Genomic DNA, 19,353 nt, shown 5'->3' with positions numbered 1-19,353 from the left:
AAGTGCCACTGTGTGCATCCTGGAAATCACATATTTTACACTACTACTTAAAACAAAAAAAGCCCCCTCTTCTCCAAAGGAACCTACACCAACTTTTTGTTTTGAGAAGACTGGTTGTACTTAAGAATTAATAAGGTTATGTATGGCTTTGACTATTTGTTTTCACAAGTACATGCAGAAAGAACTTTTGATTTTTAAGGAACTTGACTAATTCAGAGTCACATTCATGTTACCCACAGGCAATACAGAAGGCTCTAATTAAACACAAGCAGTAACTGAGACAGTGCAAACAATGTTAGGAGGTACGTCCACATTACATGCACGTCTGTAAGTTATCCTGTTTTCCAGGCAAAGCATCAACATAATTCTATTTTCATATAATCTGTTCCCCACATGAGGTGGTACATTCAGCCCTACTGTAGTAACTGAGAAGTTCGAGCTTCTCTTCTTACCAGGAAATAATGACAGGACAGTCATCAGAGCTCCCACCAATCTATTTACTGGAGAAATATAAAACAGCACCTGGTGGCAGGAGAGGAGGAAAGAAAAAAAAAAGGAAGTAAGGAGAAACAAACAAAAAAAAAAAAATCAAAATTACAGTTGAGTACAACAAAGAACACAAACTGTCAAAGGAATTTTTTTAAAAAGGAATTCTGCTCACCCACAAAGCTCTTACAACAGCTCATATTAAGTATTTTAATATGCATATTGTATATTTGTACTTTATACTATTTATAATGTATACATTATACGTACATGTGCCTGCGTGCATAACATACAGACAGATTTTTCTGACTGAATGGTCTTTTTGATCAAGCATGCTGACTGGATCAATTTTAGAGAAAAAAAATCTGATTAAATGACAGGCAAAAGTTGTTTCTGGCACTAGTTGTTAATTTGTAGTAGATTAAAGTGTCTCTTATAGATCAAAGAGACTAATAATCTCCACTCCAGAATTCTGGCAAAAAAAACTCTATGAAAATATATTGAAAGTGTTTGAAAATTAGGATAACTGCAGCATGCATTTACTACAGATATCTTCCTATGATAAAAACTGAGTTTACAGAAGCAGAAGACACAATTGATAAGTACTTTTCACTAAAGTTAATAACTTGGAAAAACAATCTCCTCTACTGAAATAGAGACAATGAGTTTAGTAAATCAGTTTGGAACTCAGAAGGGAAGATATCAAAAGGGTAGCAATGAAAGAAGAAACACAAGTGTAACTGAATATTAATACTAGAGTTCTTCCAAGACAGACCTTCAGGGGACAGAAAAGTAAAAACGAAGGAAAAAAAAAACCCGCCTTGTTTAACCATGACATTTTTATATCTTTAATGAAAAAGGAGAACAATACTAGCGAAAAATATATGAGCATTACAAGGAATCTACATCACAAAGGAATTCAGACTGTTCTGAGACAACTGTGTCTCAGACAACAACTTTCCAGGCCAGTTTTACAGGTACACAAAATTCAGTGTGCGTCTGTGTGCTTAGCAGTATTAACAGACTTCTGCTGTAAGCTCAGAAATCACTTTAGAGGTAATTAATGAAAAACTTAAGATCCACTTGCATGTCTACAAGCTACTGATTTGATGGAACAAAGAGAAAGACCTATGCAGCCCTAAACACGTATTAAGTGAGGTTTAACAGTTTAACAACTGAAAATAGATTACGTGCATTACCTTGTACAACCATTCCCCACAGTTGTACGAGGTACACCTTGTACATGTTCAAGTTAGTTGAACTCAAATTCCAACAACTACAGAAAAGACATGACTGAAAGAACAAGCAGCTTATCCAAGACTACAGTTGTCAGCAGAAATTCCTTCCTAACTCCTTTTCATATGCTGGTCAATATGAAAAATATTGAATGCAAATAGCAAGAAACTGGAACAGGAATGCTACAATATCCTCCAGTTTTACATTGTCATATACTATGTACTTGTAGCAAAACTTGTTTTCAAGACTACAGAAATAACTAGGTCTACAAAGAAGTCCTTTGTTTTCAGGAAACTTTCTCAAATTTATCTTCAGTTTGGGTGGACTGACAACTTAAGCCAAGCATTTTTATGTATTTGTTCCACCAAGTTCCTCTGCCATCTTTCCATCTGCATGGGTGCACGTTCCCTTACCTACATTACATGACCTACAACATTTAAATCAGCCAACTGGGTGGTCCTGCCAGCAGAAAGCCAAATGATCACTGTATGCAAGAGGTCTTCTAGCCCAGTAACAGCTGAGAGGTGGAAAAAAAACAAACGCCACCAAAAAGCCTCTGGAAAGGCATCAACCAAACTGCCAGGAGTTAGAGGAAAGCAGTTCGTGGCAGGGAAGCATTTTTCAGCTCAAGGAAAATTGGCATTACTATAATGTGCAAGGCTTCCTGCACGTTATATTTAAGGTCTCTGAATACACACATTTCCAGTTATTCTGGAACATTAACATCTGTCAGAAAACAGGCAGTGCCAGAAAACCAAAACTCTTGCTTTTGAAATAGCAAGTGCTGTCTTCCTGTTGAAGCTTAAAGGGAAAACAAACAATACAAAAATCTCATAGGTTTATTAATATGTATCCAGCTCATTTAATTTAATTTTTTATTTGTAATTATTTTTCACTGGTACGTTCTACATATTTTCATGTTAAAAAAAAACTGTTTATATTTCCATTATCTGACTCAGCCTACAAAACTATACCTTTTTCTCTAGAAGAATCAATTTAAAAAGGATCAACACCTGAAAAAACAAAAGAAACACACGGTAAGTGAAGCAGTGCCATTTATCAAAATTACTGTGCCAAGTTTATCCTATTCAAAATTTCACTGCATAACTGTCAAATGATCAAATACATCTGAACAACAAAAAAAAAAACAGTGTTTCAATACACTGTCTCTGCTAGAGCTCTCTTTGAAATGGCATTTGAAATTAATGATTGGCAATTCAAATCATACAGAGCTTATGAAGAAGGAAGAACATATTGTATCGTTCCAGAATTTTAAAAAAATAATAATAAATTAATTGAATAAACACAAAAGTTCTTTTGCAGAATTACAGAAAAAATTTGAACCAAATTGCTGAAATAGCATTCACATTACCTAATGTTAGACATCTACAGATGAGGCATCTAGATCAGAACTAGCTGTCTAGACTCTAAATCCAAGGAAAAAAGAAATACTTTTGGGGTATGTGAAGTGAAACAAAAGGAAATTCTACCTCAAAAGTCTATTAAGCATGCACAAGTACACTGTTAAATGCAGAACCTCAAATTTCTTTCCCTGATGCCTCTCAGTTACAGACTTTAAATGTTATTTGTAACTTCTCTACAGGATACAAACTCCATTTCAAGAGTCATTAAGAAAAACAAGGGGAACAATTACAGGTTTCTTTGGTGGCAGGAGCTGCAAAAAGCACGCATCAGGAAAAATGCCCCAAGTGTCTGCAATGACTTTAGCAGTATTCTTCCATCACTTTCATTTGACAAGGCACAGGAAATAGAAACAAACCCATAATTGAGATACCACTTGCACTTTGGGCCAGGTCTAAAGAATTGTAACACAATCCTAAAAATCTGCAGGAAATCCAAAAGACAGGCAAGATTTCTCATTATGAAACTTACTTTTACAGAAGATCTGTAGGTGGAAAAGAAAAAAAAAATCAAGAGACTGTAACCACAAATACCTAAGGAACACTCTTACTTCTACCTCAGGTACGTCTAGAAATTTATTTTTCAGTTCTTCAAAAAGCATTTCACTCCTCAAAAATAAGTGCTGTATTTTATAAATCTAGCAGAGAAAGCCTACCTTGTGTCTGAAGTGAAGAACCAGATCCCGAGGAGACAGACCTGAGATACCAAAGGAACAGCAATTACTCTGGTTTAATAGCTAGTAGAGATACTAACATTAATTCCTGTCAACTTTTTATGAGGAAAGTGGGTATGCCCATTATGCATTTTATGTGAACGTTGGTTATCTCAATAGCAGAACTCAAGAACGCATTCTCTCCTTAGTGCAGATGAAATACTTAAATTACAGCAGAGGCAATAACAAGATTAGTCACACTCTGAGTTATTCCTGTTGGCTATAACAGCATTATGAAAACACTAAACTAAATCCTACATCGTGCATTCAGAAAACATAGAACAGAGTCAGAATCAGATGGGAGATTTCCCAAATAACAGACAGACAAAAGATGTAGCATCTCAAAATTTCACCTTTATGTTAACAAATTACTGTTTCCCAAAAACAGCTAAGCAGTCATTTGTCAGACTGACAGGTCAAGAAGTGTGATGGCTTTCAACGCAAAATTACTTCCATTATGAAAGCAACACTGCATTTATTTGACATTTATTTAAATCCATGAAGAAAAGCATAACAGAATTACTGTGCAGACACACTGACCTCTGAGCTTAATCTGTTAATGAACATAAGCAAATTAGCTAAGGAAGGGAACGCACTGATTAACATGACGTTATCACTTCCACTTGCACAAAAAAGCCACTTACCAAGATAAACTTGTGACCCTTCTAACGAAGTCCCTCCCAAGGAACTATTCATATGATCATAAAGTTCCTGTAAAAGTATGAACAAACGCACACAGACAAAAATAAAATCAGAGATCATTAACGGTACACAGTCATACAATATCCAGCATTAAAAAAACTGCCTTACTGAAGAATTTCAATGTCTTACTCTAGAAAGAAAGTCAAATTGTTGAGTCAATGGAGATACTAGTTGAATATTGTGTTCATTCTTCTATTTCAAAACACATCAGATTTGTATCTGTCATGAGGGTCACACAGCTTCTCTAAGTTATTAGAAGAGCTGAATGACCTGTGAAAATGAAACACCTGAGCAAAGCCACTAATTAAAAACACTGAAGTCTGTAACCAAACACTGAAGGCTTTGTTCCACACAGTTACTACTTACAAGTTACCTTTAGAATTGAAATTTGTGAGAAGTCTTTTTCTTCAAAATAGGCATGAGTAATGAGCTGCAGCTTTGCCTGAAGTAACCCGTACAACGGCTTGAAAGAAAAATACAAAAAACAAGTGAAAAAAAAAATCAGCCCAGTTGTTTTGAACATCAATCTTCTCCCATTCTTTTCTTGCAATATAGACACTTTATTACACACGGAGTTCACGAGAGGAAAGTGATAGACCTGAATCCATAGTTGCTAACTTGCAACATCTTTCTCCTACGCTCATTTTAAATTACTCTAACTATTCTGATTCCACTCATATATATCTGAACATCTTTCTGGTAAAGTACTTTAAACATTGATCGTGCAGCTGTAATGATAGCTCTTCCTACTCCCTGTCTGGGGAATAGTAGCTTTTGCTAAGTAGTAAAGAAGATGTCCCTTCAAAAGAAGAATATACTATTTCTGTGATGATCTTAAAACCTCTTTCATGGTTGATAATAGCCACTCCCTCTATAATAATGACCTAAACCCCAACTCCTTTTATATATGAAGAACTGGTAGTGCTTAAGAATTAGCAACAACATGAAAAATAACAAATTTAGAGCCAAAAGAATAAGGAAAACAAATATAGAATACGTTATTTAGGAGTGTTTTGAGATTTAAAACAGCTTCTTACCAGCTGACTGAGAACACAGACACTTTTCTGCACTGTTTCTCGTGTGATGTCTGCTTGCCGCACTTTTAATGCCTAAGAAATAGAAGTATAACAACACATTTACCTAAACACACTTTCAAAAATAACTTTTTCACAGGTCAAGATGCCACATATTCCCTTATTTAAATAAAACCCTAAGATTCTCTGCCTTCAGTGGTGAAATATCCAAATCACATCAAAGTACGTCTTTACCTAACACAGTCAAAACACTGATTCCACAGTTATGTTCTCAACTCACTGTGCACAGCATAAATCCAAATACAGCTGTAATGACAGGCAGAGGACTGTTTGAATGGCACTGGTTTGAGTAAGTAGTTCTGGAGTAGCCCTGGAGAAGGCAATGGCATTTTTAACTCAGTAACAGGAGAGAAGCAGCCACAACAGCTTGCTCTTCTCTAATATTATCTATGAAAGCAAACTGTGCTGTAAAGTCTTTGCCTGGAAATTGTTTACTTTATACTCAAGGATTTTCCCTAAACCAGCCATAAAGTAAAAGAGGTATTATCTCCAGAAGGAACTCCATTCTCAGCCAGACCAAATGGTTCCGGTAGACAAGAGCAAAACTAGGAAGGGTAAGGGCAGAAATACAGCAGTGATTCTTCTAGCTGCACAAAACAATAAGCATGTGGATTGCAGCCCACACATCAGAAAGCCAGATGGAAAGGGTGCTTGAGTTGTTATATAAAACACACACTGTTTTGTGTTCTACTTTCTCCAAAGAGTACAATTTAAACAACCATCTTAATTGGTTGGTGAACAGCATAAACTTGAAATCAAGACACAATAAAGCCATGTTAAAGGAACTGTACAGTTAAATACAGCAAGTGTAATCACAATAAATGTGAGGACTGGCTGAAAAGATAGTGAGTAAAAAAATCAACAGTACATTCAAAAGAAACAAAACTAACCTATGTATGGAAAAATTCTCCTACGGCATAAATAGAAACTTGAAATATAATTAAGGTGTGCTAAAGACAGAGTACAAACTTTGTATCTTCTGAATGCAAAACTAATTTAGACCTCAAGGGCACAAAGCATTCCAGAATTCTGCCATGTCACTAGAAAATAAGTGGTTTTCATTTATTTTTTCAATAAATCTGTAATAACATCTCAATTGTAGTTACACAGACTACTACCGCTGCTACTTTCAAAAATCAAATTTATACTGTAGCTTTCACCAGTTCTTTCCAGCTTTATTGCTAAAAATTCAGTATCAGTAGGTACCTACAGAGAGCTGCACACAATGAATGGCAAGATTTTGGTTTACCATGCAAGTGTATTTTTTGCAAAGGAAATAGGTGAAAACTTGCATGATCAGACCCAAATAAGTACTCTAAAATTCTTCAAACACTAGAGAAATTTCAACTGCTTCCACCCAAGACACTTTCTTCCTGTCAACAGGACTTGACAGCCAGAGAGACTGTCAGTTTTGCTACTTGGGACTAATACCTAGATTAGTCCTCAAAAACCAAAACACATTTATCAATCGTCTTGGATGTTAAAGAATAAATAAATAAATCACAACATGCTTGTTGACAAAAATGCTGCTGTTAATACAAGCAATTGAATTTCAAAGTTATTAGTGCATCAAGCCTATTACTTCGGTAGTATTATTCATAGCTTGGAAAGTTACCTTTGCTTCAATTTGCCTATAGCAAGAGACACCATATACTGTGGTTCGGTCCCCACATCTTGGTGGCAAGTGGAAAAATACAGTATCTGTGAAAAAAAAAAAACCAACAACAAAAAAAAGAATGTCCCATAAGTCACTAACAAGTGTAGTCCTGTCATCACCATTACTTTCTTTTTAAAGGGGTTACTGCTGAAAATATTGACACATTTTCTGAAATACTGGGCACAAAGAAAGAAAGTCATCAATGAAGCCTGCACCCGAATCAGGATTTCCAAATTCTATGGTACTTCATGAAAGAAGCTCTAGTATTGCTAATGTGGATATTCTGACAGCAGCCTCACAATTACCCTAATTGAGCTCCCTTATAAGCCCACTGACAGATGTTTAGAAGCAGCTGTTGATAGCACAGAAGTGCCATTGAAACCAACAGCCGTACAGCTTTTCCAATTCAGTGTAGAAGAATAAAGACAAAGCATTAGAAGTCAAGGCCCACAGAAGTGTGTGCAGCAGGACTGCAATGCCGTTAGGAAGTTAACTGCAATGAAGGTAGGAAAACAAATCAAAACAAGGAGGACATACACAGCTGAGAGGTTGGATTTGCTGATACTCCTGCTAAGGCAGATACAAAGTACAGAACCATTACACTAGTAAAAGCCATTTATTCACACAATTGTAGGACTCACAGAATCACAGGGGTTGGAAGAGACCTCAAGAGATTATTGAGTCCACCCCCTGCTAAAGCAGGTACTCTACAATAGGTCATCTGGATGGGCATCCAGATGACTTGAGTATCTCCATAGAAAGGGATTCTACACCCATTCCAGTGCTGCCACCCTTACCATAAAAAAGCTTTTCTGTATGTTTGTATGGAACTTCCTATGTTCATGTTTTAGGCCGTTACTCCTTGTCCTATTACTGTACACCATGGAGGAGAACCTAGCCTCATCCATTTGCCTCCTACCTCTCTTTCCGTATTAACAAACATTAATCAGATCTCCCCTCAGTCTTCTTTCCCCCAGGCTGAACAGACCCAGGTACCTCAGCCTTTCTTCATGCAGGAGATGCTCCAGGCACTTTATCAACTTTGTGGTGGATTCCTTGGTGGAATCCTTCTAGGAGATCCACACTGTTTTGAATTGAGGAGCCCAGAACTAGACACAGTAGTCTAAATGTGGCCTCATCAGGGCAGAGTAGAGGGGGAAGATCACCTCCCTCGACCTGAAAGCTATACTCTTTTTAATGCACCCCAGGATACCACAGGTCTTCTTGGGCACAATGCTGATTCATGGCCAACCCTATGTCCACCACAACACAAACACATTTCATTGTGTAAATGTAACATGAAAAAGAAATTGCAAGAGTGAGGCTTATGCTATGGGATATATATACATACACACACACACTTGCTACTACTGCTAGAAGTTGCCAAGTCATAAGTAAAGTAGAGGAAAAATACATGATTATTTGGCTTTCAAAAAACAGAGTGAAACCTGCCCTGAAATCAATTAAAAAACATTTACTTCCTTTGTATAACCAACTGAACAGAATAGATAACCCAGCATGTATCAAGTCCAATGGCAAGAGGAATTATGTATTAAAAAAACAATTCCCTTAAATAAGTGAGGAGATATTTCCTGTACAATGCCATGATCTTGGCAAAAAATGTAACTGTCAGAGGGCATAAGTTAAAAACTGTGAAGAAAATGGAGATGTAGTAACAGTTACTTTATGTTTACAGAAACTTTATCTGAAATAGATTTGTTAATTTCAAGTTCATATGTATTCTTAACTACAAATCATTGGGCTCTGCACCCATCTTGTTGCCACATCTCACTTTTTTTTTTTTAATTCTCCTTACCAAAAAACACACATTGATAATCTTTTAGTGCAGCAGTGTAACCACGCAAAGTTGAGCACTAACTGAGGTGATGCTGAGCCAATAGGGAACAGACAACTGAAGTTACATATAATTTTCCTAGCTTTAAAAATAGCTACTGCTCATATTTAGCAATGCAGAAACAGAACAAAAATGACGACCTCAGTATCAGAGATATTCTTATGGCTACTAGAGAGTGTCTACACAGTATAAGTACCCATCTATCTTTCCATGCTGCTGACAAATACACTAAAGGTCCTGTCTTTTACATCCGCTAGTTTTCAAAATATCACTCTACAGACACAGTGACTTGTAGAATCATTAGCAGTTAGTGGAAGATATGAGTATGATATACATTACAAAGCTTAACTGTACAGCTTCATTTTCTTCTTACCTCAAAACTGGATTAGGTTTTACTCAACAGTTAATTCATAACTCAGATAATGGTTTGAAAGAAAGCTGGTAGCTTTCCTTCACATTACAACTATGTAACCTTTAAACTGAATTTTTGATATTTGGTTTCTTCATGCAGGAGATACGCATTTATGACCTATTTTCATTTCAATCTCTGAAGTTTTGTATCAGTTATTCTGCACCCTAATTGAGAAGTATAAGAAATCCAATAGCAAAGAGAATAGTTGATTAACTGTTCAGATACTAAGGGTTTTTGCCTCAGCCACAGTAGAAGCCTGCAGGAGGCTTCTTACTTCCTTTCAAGCTTCTTACCCTCCTGGTAGTTGTGAGCACCATCTGGTAAGGCGAGAAATGGCAAATACTTCCATTCCTCTGGTAAACTGTGGCTGTCATGTCCTTCACCAGGAATCAGAGGAGGGTAGGAGAATTCAACCTAAAGAAACAAAGAAACAAAAAGGAAGTAAAAGGAGAACAGATTATTGTTAGCAAACAAGCAAGCTTCTGTACTTCAGCCTGGTGTTATTTTTCTTTAGCAATTCCTTCTCTCTTCCCTCACAGCACCCATGGATGGACTCATATACAGCGTGACTGCTCTGACCTTAGGCAAATCTAGCTTCTACAGCGCTTCTATCCAGCCTAATATTGCTTCTGCAAGAGAAATACAAGACAGATGTTCAAGAAGAGGATGTCACCTTCTTCCCTGTATGCACACAGCAAGCAGCACATTGCTGCCCCTGCAATATCAGCAGCGGTCATTGCTGGGGCACATCCTGAAATCAGATTTGGCTTCTGATTGTCTCGAGTCCTCATGATGTGCTAATGCTCTATCACATGCAAGCCTCTATTTTACCCCAGTGGATAGCCAATAATACACCAACAGCAAAATACTGTTTTCAAATACTTTTTTATGTCCTTGATCTCAATGATGCAGCAAGTATCCCACTTCTACTAAAAATGCCTCCTTCCCCCTCCCAAGAAATCCTGCCTTTCTATTTCATTTTTCATTTATTTGCCTTTTACCTCTTTTTCCTAATATCAGTGGCAACCTCCCTATTTCTTGTGCTGTAATATCAGTCTACCATGGCTCCTCAAAATCAGTCCTCACACAATCATCTTTTTTTTGTTATCACATGGACTTCAGAGTTTCCAGACACTTTCAACAGATCCTTATTTCCAGACTTTGATATCTTAATGAATAAATAATAATAATAATAATCAAAGCACAAGTTTATCAGTAGAAGAAACTGTTGCAGCATATTGCATCTCCTCTTGGAAGGCATTTGGCTAAAACCTAGTCAGTTGTATGATGTATAGATGGAAATTTGTAACTTGTAGGAAAAAGTATGACAAAGAAAGCACGCAAAACATTAACATTAGAATCCTTAACATTAGAAGGATTATAAAGAAAAGCACTATGAAAGATGCATATATCAATGAAATAGGAAACAAAATAAGAAATGAAATTCTTCACCTTAACACATGGTGTCACTCTTTTCATGATCAACACCACCTGGCTCCTGTGTTCTTACAGCATGAAGTTTGCTGAAGAACTACTTAGCCTTCTTGATTCTGGCTCATAATAGCTCAGGTGCTATCACACATCCTAAACAACAGGGATTTCTATAGGCTCTGACAGCTCCAAATTCAACAAACCCAACAGGTATTCATGACACCACTGATAACCTTGTCTTCATATCAGCCTGTTTCTTTAAAATATAAGCATCTTAATATAGGGATTTCTGCATTAATGTATACAGGTGAGAGAAGACCACAAGACAAAGCAGGATTAAGACTGTTTAACTGCACTTAAATAATCTATTTTATACATAGATGTTATGACACATCTGATCAACATGTAGTAGAATGCCTCTCCCTTCCCAAAAAGATCCATGTAGGGAACCTCTCTGGTTCCTAAGGAGGAATTTCATTCATGTAGTTTAATAGACTGCAGCCTGGGGAAGTACTGCCTCATTTTGTGGCAGCTGTAGGAAGAAAAAGGACAGTTCCAACAGCAAAGACAGCATGCAATGCCCTGGAGAACTTCCTTCTACACCTGTCTCCAACTACAAAGTTCCCAGCAATTTCATTTCAAAGCAGTTAAGTTGAACTTTTTCTCAAGTACTCACTGCAGGTGGGAATTGTGCCATCCAACTACTTATCAAAAAGACAGAACTCCAAGCCAGTTTTCCTAAGCATTCTACAGTCAGAGAAAACAGACACCTGCAGTGCATGATTCATCCAATCTGTTTATTTCTATCACCTCCAAAAAGCACCAGCTCAGGCTCAGAAGCCCAATTTGCAGATGAAAGTCACTCTAAATGTTCCTTATCTTCCAGGGATCCTGCTTGACTTCTACAGAGCAATTTGCAGAACAGCATAAACTGCAGCTAGGAGTGTTCTGCAAATAAAAACATGATTTCAAAACCAAAGTGTTGTAAAATACTGAGCAGCAAAAAATACAAAGACCTACCCGTAAAACAAACAATAGGTATTGGAAAAACTTGGAAACAAAAACTGCACATGTAGATAAATAAAGTAAATTGGGTAGTGAGAATCTCAGTTCTGAACTGAACACTGCTTCTGAATTTCTGAACAGCACTCTTAGCAAAATTATTTTCTTAGGCTGTATGTGCATGCATAAACACGCACTTCAATTCCCCTGTTCCTTGTTAATGCACATACGCATTACAAAAATCACCTGCAAATAACAGCAAACATATTTGTAGCAAAACTTGGTATTCAACAAGAACAAATACACACAAGTATTCTGAGTTAAATGCCTGAGCAGGCTTTACAGCTCTTATCCCTTCAAACGAATTTAAGAAGTCTCCTCAAAAAAGTGAAATTCTTATTCAAAACTGAACACCTCAGAGACTTCAGCAGAAGCTATATAAAAAAAAATGAACCAGAGTCTCCAGTCATTTCTTACTCTTTCAAGTGTCAGGGATCTTCATTATAGCTGGAAATATTGATTAAAACTGACAGAGTTTTGATGGCAATGTTTTCTGCCTGCTCTGATTGTCTTCTTCTGCATGCAGAGTGCTGCTGATGGATTTTAGAGCTAAAATCAATACAGAATACTGTAACACGATTGAGTGGAGAAATAAGTAAGCATGCACTTCACTGCACAAAGTAATCCAGCTCCTGTGGGTTATCAAATTAAAATAAATGCAAAAAAAACCCTAACCCTATACTAAATAACCATCACATTTCTAGAACTGACATTTGTATCTTTCTGCAATTCTGCAACATTAACCAACCTTTTGTTAAGCAGTTTGTATTGTATCCAACAGTTTGTAAGCAAAGCATCTACTGGTAAGCAGTCCTTTCTCTTTAAAGAAGAGTCCCAGCAAACTCTTTTGATTCCTCCTCTTTAAAGAGATTTCCTAGCCAGAATAAATTTGCTAACTTGCAGTAAGAAACACTGAGTGTGAAGAAAGCAAAACATATTTCACATCTTACTTCTAGGAACTAAGATGAGAGATTTTCTTTGAACAAATGCATTAATATCAACCCCTACAAGATAACAAGAACACAATCAGAAGAAAGGTCAGAAAGACTTGGATAAAAAGAGGAATTTCCAAAAGACACGTGCATGTCCATCCATCACACCCACGTATTAGACAGGTATTCTTCACTGATATTCAACAAGCTTTTTATTTAGGGCAGGTAGTCTTCCTTATACATAAAGTGTTGCTAAGTGAGAGCAATCACAGCAAGAGTAAAATCTTTGGTGAACATTAACCAACGATAAGTCAATGTGCTGGTGAGTCAGTATGAACTACAGACTTCTCATACTCCCTTCTCCAGCTACAGTCACGTGTTTGAACTAATTTACTTACAAGTTAACTCTTCCTACTCAACAGTGTACATTCCTCAGTACAGGTATATTGAAAGAACTCTCTGCAGAATACAAATAATAATAATTAAAAAAAACCAAACACAACACCTGGTCCCTAATAAGTTTTTCCATTAATTCAACAGGGAGCAGATTTAAGTTTAGGTCTCTTAAAAATCTGAAATATTTAAAACAGCAGATTACTTTAAACACAGAATACTCTTAGTGAGTTGCAGAACTAGATTTACAGTTAGTGAACCCACTCCACTATAGGAAAAAATTAACAATCTCTCTATCGCTTGAATCACATCAACAGGTAGAACAATTGCTTCATGTGAAGATAAGAAAACTGGTAAAAAGACTCACTGCACTCCTACTTAGAATTTTTTCCTTCATAAATCATCACAGTTTATATTGACAATATCAGCTCTTCCAGTCTCACTTAAGAAGGAAAAGAGGAACAAGAAAAATAGGATCTTAAGCGCTGAGAATACTGCTAAGTAGTAATGACTCCCCCCAGAAGAAACACTACAAATTAAAATCACATGCGGAATTTGATCTCTCATTTCAAATAAGCCAGTATTTGTTCTTCACTCAAAGCTGGGACTTTTGAAGGAGATTTTTTCTTGATGCCTTAGACCAAGCATAGACATGTACAGAGAAAACCAGTGATTTTATCTGAATCACTACGACAAATCCAGCATGTAGCCAAATGAACCTAGGCATACCATTCATTTTCCATTAAATCAATCAGATTTATATGACAGACTTCCCACATATACATGACAGAAACAACAGATCAGAATCTACAGATTGAAGAGCCTGTCTGTAAACTAAGAATGCCTATAGTGTAACACAACGACCTCTAATGATAGGTTTTCTTAATATAAGAATATATAAATATATGAGAGTGCATGTCAGTATATATCTTTTACATACACACACAAATAGTGAAATTAGTATGTCAGAAAGCATTAGGGCACTGCATTTTCTATCCTTCTAGTTCTTGAAACTTCTGCACATGGGCCTACCAACACAGCTACAGAGCAACCAGTTACACAAGCTCTAAGACCCCATTTGGATTGCTACAGATCCACATTTGCACTGGAAAAACTCTAGGTTAGTAAAACTTTGTTAGCTGCTATGGAACAACATGCTAGTCAGCTCCCTTACTGAAACAGCCTCAGCTCTACTCCTAAGCTACCTCTGCCCACTGCAGCAACTGCTGCATGGTAGGGTAAGTCATAGCCAGTGCTCCACCCACACAACCCGCTGCACCCACAGGCTAGTAAAGAATATACCCAGCTACAGGGACTGGCATTTCCTTTTTCTCAGCCTGCACCTGGCGCTCATCTCACAAGATTCAGACATGCATCCTTCCCCCCCCCAGCTCTGATGAATGCCCTGGTTTCCAGCAGGAGGGAGATGACACATGCTGGCAGATCTCAACTGAATCACGGGATAGCCTAAACTGTGAGGGACCCACGACGATTAAGTCCAATTCCTGGCTCCACATAGGACCACCCAAAATTCAAACCCTACATCTGAGAGCGAGTCCAAATGCTCCTTGAGCACCAGCAGCCCGTTCCATGCCCACCGCCCTGTGGTGCAGCACTGTCCCTAACCTGCAGCTGCCCCTCCCCTTGACACAGCTCCATGCTGTTCCCTCACTGCAGGACAGCCCTGTCGCTGTCACAGAGCTCCCTGTGAGGAGCTGCAGCTGTCATCAGGCCTCCCCTCAGCTCCTAATGTCAAGATGTTACTTCTTTCTAGGACAACAACAGTGGGTATGCTTTAAAGCATATTTAGTCTCCAGTTTAGAAGCAGCCATTGTATCTAATCTGTAAAGCACATGTTGCTGAACTGATGACACCTAAGTGGGCAATCACCATGTCTCCTAACCCAGTGAGCATTTGGATGTCTGAGGGTCCCTAACAGCTCCTAGTCAACATGCTCCTTCCTTACCAGCAGTACAGTTTGGTTTAACTCTGAGCACAGACAAACTCAGCTCTCTACCAAGTACAAGGTCAGTAACTACAAAAGCAGTAACCACGAACCACATAACATTCTCCGCTCTAGGGAACACTGAGAAGCAGGCAGCCCCATACCCTACTCCCTGCACATAAGGAACTTGCTCTGATTTTTTGTGTACACAACACAGAGCTTCCAGAAGCAACATGCCTGCCTAGATGTAACACTTCAGCACCACATACAAATGGTGGGACGGATTACCACAACTATACACAAACCATGAAACAAGGCAGCACTACAACTGGAAACTATTGTATCTGCATGCAAATTACATTGTCGACGTAAAAACACTGAGAAACCATGTTACCAGTATTGGAAAACATTTTGAATTGGGCAGTAAAAAGGTGCAACGAAGGTACAGAAATATGATTTTTACTAATTCAGCATTAATTCCTTTATGATGATGTTAAGCAACCAACAAAAGGTATTTAGGAGTCTTCTCAACTCCTATCAGGGCAATTACGGAGAAAATGCTCAGTATGGCACACTTCAAAGAAATATATTTCCTGTATGGTACTTCATAAAGGGGTTACATAGACGTGCAAAGAGCCCCACCATTAATTCTACAGAAGAGATGAGAATCTGTGGTATGGTTTACAGAAGCATCAGATACCAACTGCACTGTGTACTTAGCAGTGTGTTGTCAATTTAAAAAGATTACCATCCCACGCTAATTTGAGTGGCCTTTCTAATAAAGCTAAAAGGTTTCTGTCAGAATTTCTACCTGCTGAGCGTAAGCTAATCCTTGTATTTCCACTGAGTGCTCAACACATTATAGGCTAATTTTTGATACTTGTTGTCTGTTACTATTAACATCATTAAAAGATTACACTTTCATAATGCTCCCTTAAAACATTTAAATGTTCCTATTACAAGCAAGGAACAGAAAGAAAGGAGTTGTGCTCATGTTTTCAGGCTATCATCAGTAGAGCCAGGAACAAAGCCCTTCAACTAGATTCCAGTGTGGCTCCTTTTCAATGTACTTTTCTTGTTGCTCCCATAAAAGACTCTTATTTAACCAGTGCAGAACATTACCTGTTGCACAATAGTGCTTACCATACTTCCCCACAAAACCAAAGACACAAGAACTTGAAAGAAGAGAAGGCACACACAGCTCTTACATTGTTAAGACAGCATTAAGCAAATCTAATAGAGGCATAGCCTATTTTAGAGGTTGGCAATTCTTGGAATCGAGAGCTATAATGTAGAATGCAAAAACCTGGAAACACAAGCAGTGATCCAGTTTATAGAAGCAGTAGGCTTAACTTGCTCTTTCTTTAGATAACTCCTCATTCTGCAAACAAATTCAAATACAACATGTCAAAATTCTGAAGATATTCTGACCTCCCATATGCTCTCTAGACATAAACAGGCCACACATGCACTGATTGCTCAGGACACTGCGCATGCTAATTGCTACAGATCACAATAAACACTACCTTCCACAGCTGAAGTATTTAAAGTTCTCATATTACAGGAAGCGAACATACATAATTCAAGCAGGTAAGAAATCTTGAAGTGCCTTCTTCCCTCTAAAATACCAGAATGTATTCGGACACTTTTCTAAAAAGTACATATCAGCTGTTTCATTTATTTGCTCACCAGGAATAGAATTTACAGGCAGTCAAGATGGGAAGAATGATTTTCAGACAGGGTCCACACAAAACCACTCCCACAAACACACGAGTCACACAGCACTTGGGAGGGAACAAACATCAGGTTCATGTGAAGATGTTAAAATACTCAGAAGTATTTCAGAGGTCTTTCAGACAAACACTGGGATTCCAACAGAATACATATCTCTGTATTTACAGCAGTCCACCACTAAATGTGTGACATTAAGAAGCCATTCTCCACAGTGTACAGAAAACAGCAGCTTATGCTGACCCACTGAGTTTATAGAACAGAAATCTCAAGCAAACAAAAGTGACTGAGAGCATGATCAGCTCAAGACACACGTGGTACTTCTCTACAGTACAGTTAGAAATTCATATGTTTGCATGTTTAAGCAAACAAAGGGCAATTTGGAACATACTGAAGCACTCCAGAGTATACTCTAGGCCACGTTCACTCATTGTACAGACCTGCAGAGCTGCTCAGGACACTGCATGAGGAAAAGCCTGGTTTTGTCCTACTGCTTCATAAACATGAAGCTAGATTAAAGGCCATAACTGGTGACAGTGGAGCCTACAGGTTTCACTAAAGGTGGAGACTAAGTTTACACACATTAACTAGTTCATGGCCTTGTAGCAGAAATAGAGGACTGGGTTTCTTACACCAGATTAGGTAGTGCAGTAGTAGAGGGACCTTAAAACTTTTCAAACACAAGTCATTGGGCTAACAGCAACTTCTGTGCAAAACCTTCCTATAAGTTCTTCCAGCTTTGCTAAAATCATTTTTTCTTCCTCTCCTTTTAAAAACAGTGAGTCTTCATTTTAATTTTACCACCAAAATGAATCACTCTGTTATAGTACTAGTATATTTTAAGCCTTCCTGCATCATCGGCCTTATCTCTTTCTGCCTTGCCTTACGTAAATAAAACTTAAGATGCAGAGAGCTCAAACAAACTGCCAAACAGGAGTTATGGTGCAGAATTACACCCCACTACTAAGTGATCACCTACTACATGCGTTTTTCAACACAACGTGCACCAATCTCAGTCAATTTCTGTTCAGATTAGATTTTTGCAAAAGACTTCTATATTACATTAAGTAAGAATTTTTTATGCTGTGTTGCTTTCAAAACAAAACAAAACAAAAAAAACCCAAAGACATGTAAAGGCAAATCAAGACCTTTATCTCTCACTGTAATGACAGAACCCAGGAAATCACCAGAGCTACCCAAGACCCAGTGATCTGGACCAGTACCCTGTGGCAGAAGCTAATGAACCAAGCAGCTACAAATGCTCCAAAACAGATTACACTGTTTCTGTCTGGCTCACCAATCAGTTTAAGCTCAAAATGGTTTTACGACCAATTTTAAGGACTTCACTCCCTCTCAGCTCCTTTCTCCACTTTTACCTCTGTTCACACTTCAATTTCATAGGCAATTTAGACAAATATATATATTTTAATCAGAGAACAGTGCAGAGTATTCTTAATTAGGTAAGGAATGTAATGTAATGTCTTCCAGGTTTATGTTAGCAGCAAACCTTCTACTGGAAGGTCTACAGAGTACTACTTTACTGTGGACTAGAGCTATAACAGCTGAGACGGTATGAAGCCACTAACAGAATTCTGTGAAATCACTTCTGTCTGCACAGATTCTTCTATAAATCATCCTGAGACATCTTGCTTGCTCTGTGTTCACATAACTAGGAACTATACCACGCACAAAGGATAATACATATTGTGTAGTAAGAAGCTGAGAAGAGAAGATAATCTGAGCAGACAAATGAGGAATTTAACCTTTTTTTCTTAATTACTACTAACTTTGCAATTTCTGGCTCTAGATTTGTTTGCTTGCATAAATATAAATGGCCTTCATTCATTTTTGATGGAGCTTTAGATAATTTCCTCATTTTTCCCCATGTGATTTAAGTAGTAAACTAGACAAACCAATCTAATCAAGCATGAGCTGCTATTAAGTCATGAAAGGCTAAGAAGGAAAGAAATAATTATAGATAGCACCTTTCTGTGGGATCACAATGACCTGGCATCCAGTATCTGTGTCAGTGAAGCAAAGTGTTCCCCTGTGGGGCTTAATTCATTTGCATCCTGGATAACTCAAGAAGCCTGAAGAAATTACTGTCACATCAAAACACCATGCTTTCTATTTGCGATGACACAGCGAGCAACTACAACTACATCCAATGAAAGGTTGTGTTTGCTACTCACTTCTGTAATCAACCACTCTTACCAATACTAAACAAGTACCAGTAAAGCAACTTCTTTGGACTACTTTTAAAATATATTAGTCATTTCATTT

General features: G+C 37.7%; 1 protein-coding gene across 1 annotated transcript in view; it reads right to left on the bottom strand.

Moving 5' to 3' along the window:
- Nucleotides 1–19,353, bottom strand: part of AVL9 (AVL9 cell migration associated) — a 35,196-nt gene that overhangs the window by 10,819 nt on the left and 5,024 nt on the right. The window contains exons 2-9 of the mRNA XM_065752742.1: nt 9,870–9,990; nt 7,268–7,353; nt 5,596–5,667; nt 4,932–5,021; nt 4,501–4,567; nt 3,800–3,840; nt 2,697–2,735; nt 453–522 (exon numbers count right to left, since the gene is read on the bottom strand). Coding sequence (XP_065608814.1) covers nt 453–522; nt 2,697–2,735; nt 3,800–3,840; nt 4,501–4,567; nt 4,932–5,021; nt 5,596–5,667; nt 7,268–7,353; nt 9,870–9,990 — 586 coding nt within the window. The remainder of the gene's footprint in view (nt 1–452; nt 523–2,696; nt 2,736–3,799; nt 3,841–4,500; nt 4,568–4,931; nt 5,022–5,595; nt 5,668–7,267; nt 7,354–9,869; nt 9,991–19,353) is intronic.

Source organism: Cyrtonyx montezumae, unplaced genomic scaffold (assembly GCF_038088225.1).
Source record: "Cyrtonyx montezumae isolate F1298 unplaced genomic scaffold, pur_monq_1.0 scaffold_8, whole genome shotgun sequence".
In the NCBI taxonomy this organism is placed as follows: domain Eukaryota; kingdom Metazoa; phylum Chordata; class Aves; order Galliformes; family Odontophoridae; genus Cyrtonyx; species Cyrtonyx montezumae.
The sequence above is the reverse complement of the archived record's forward strand: the minus strand, read 5'-3'. Positions and strand labels throughout refer to the sequence as shown.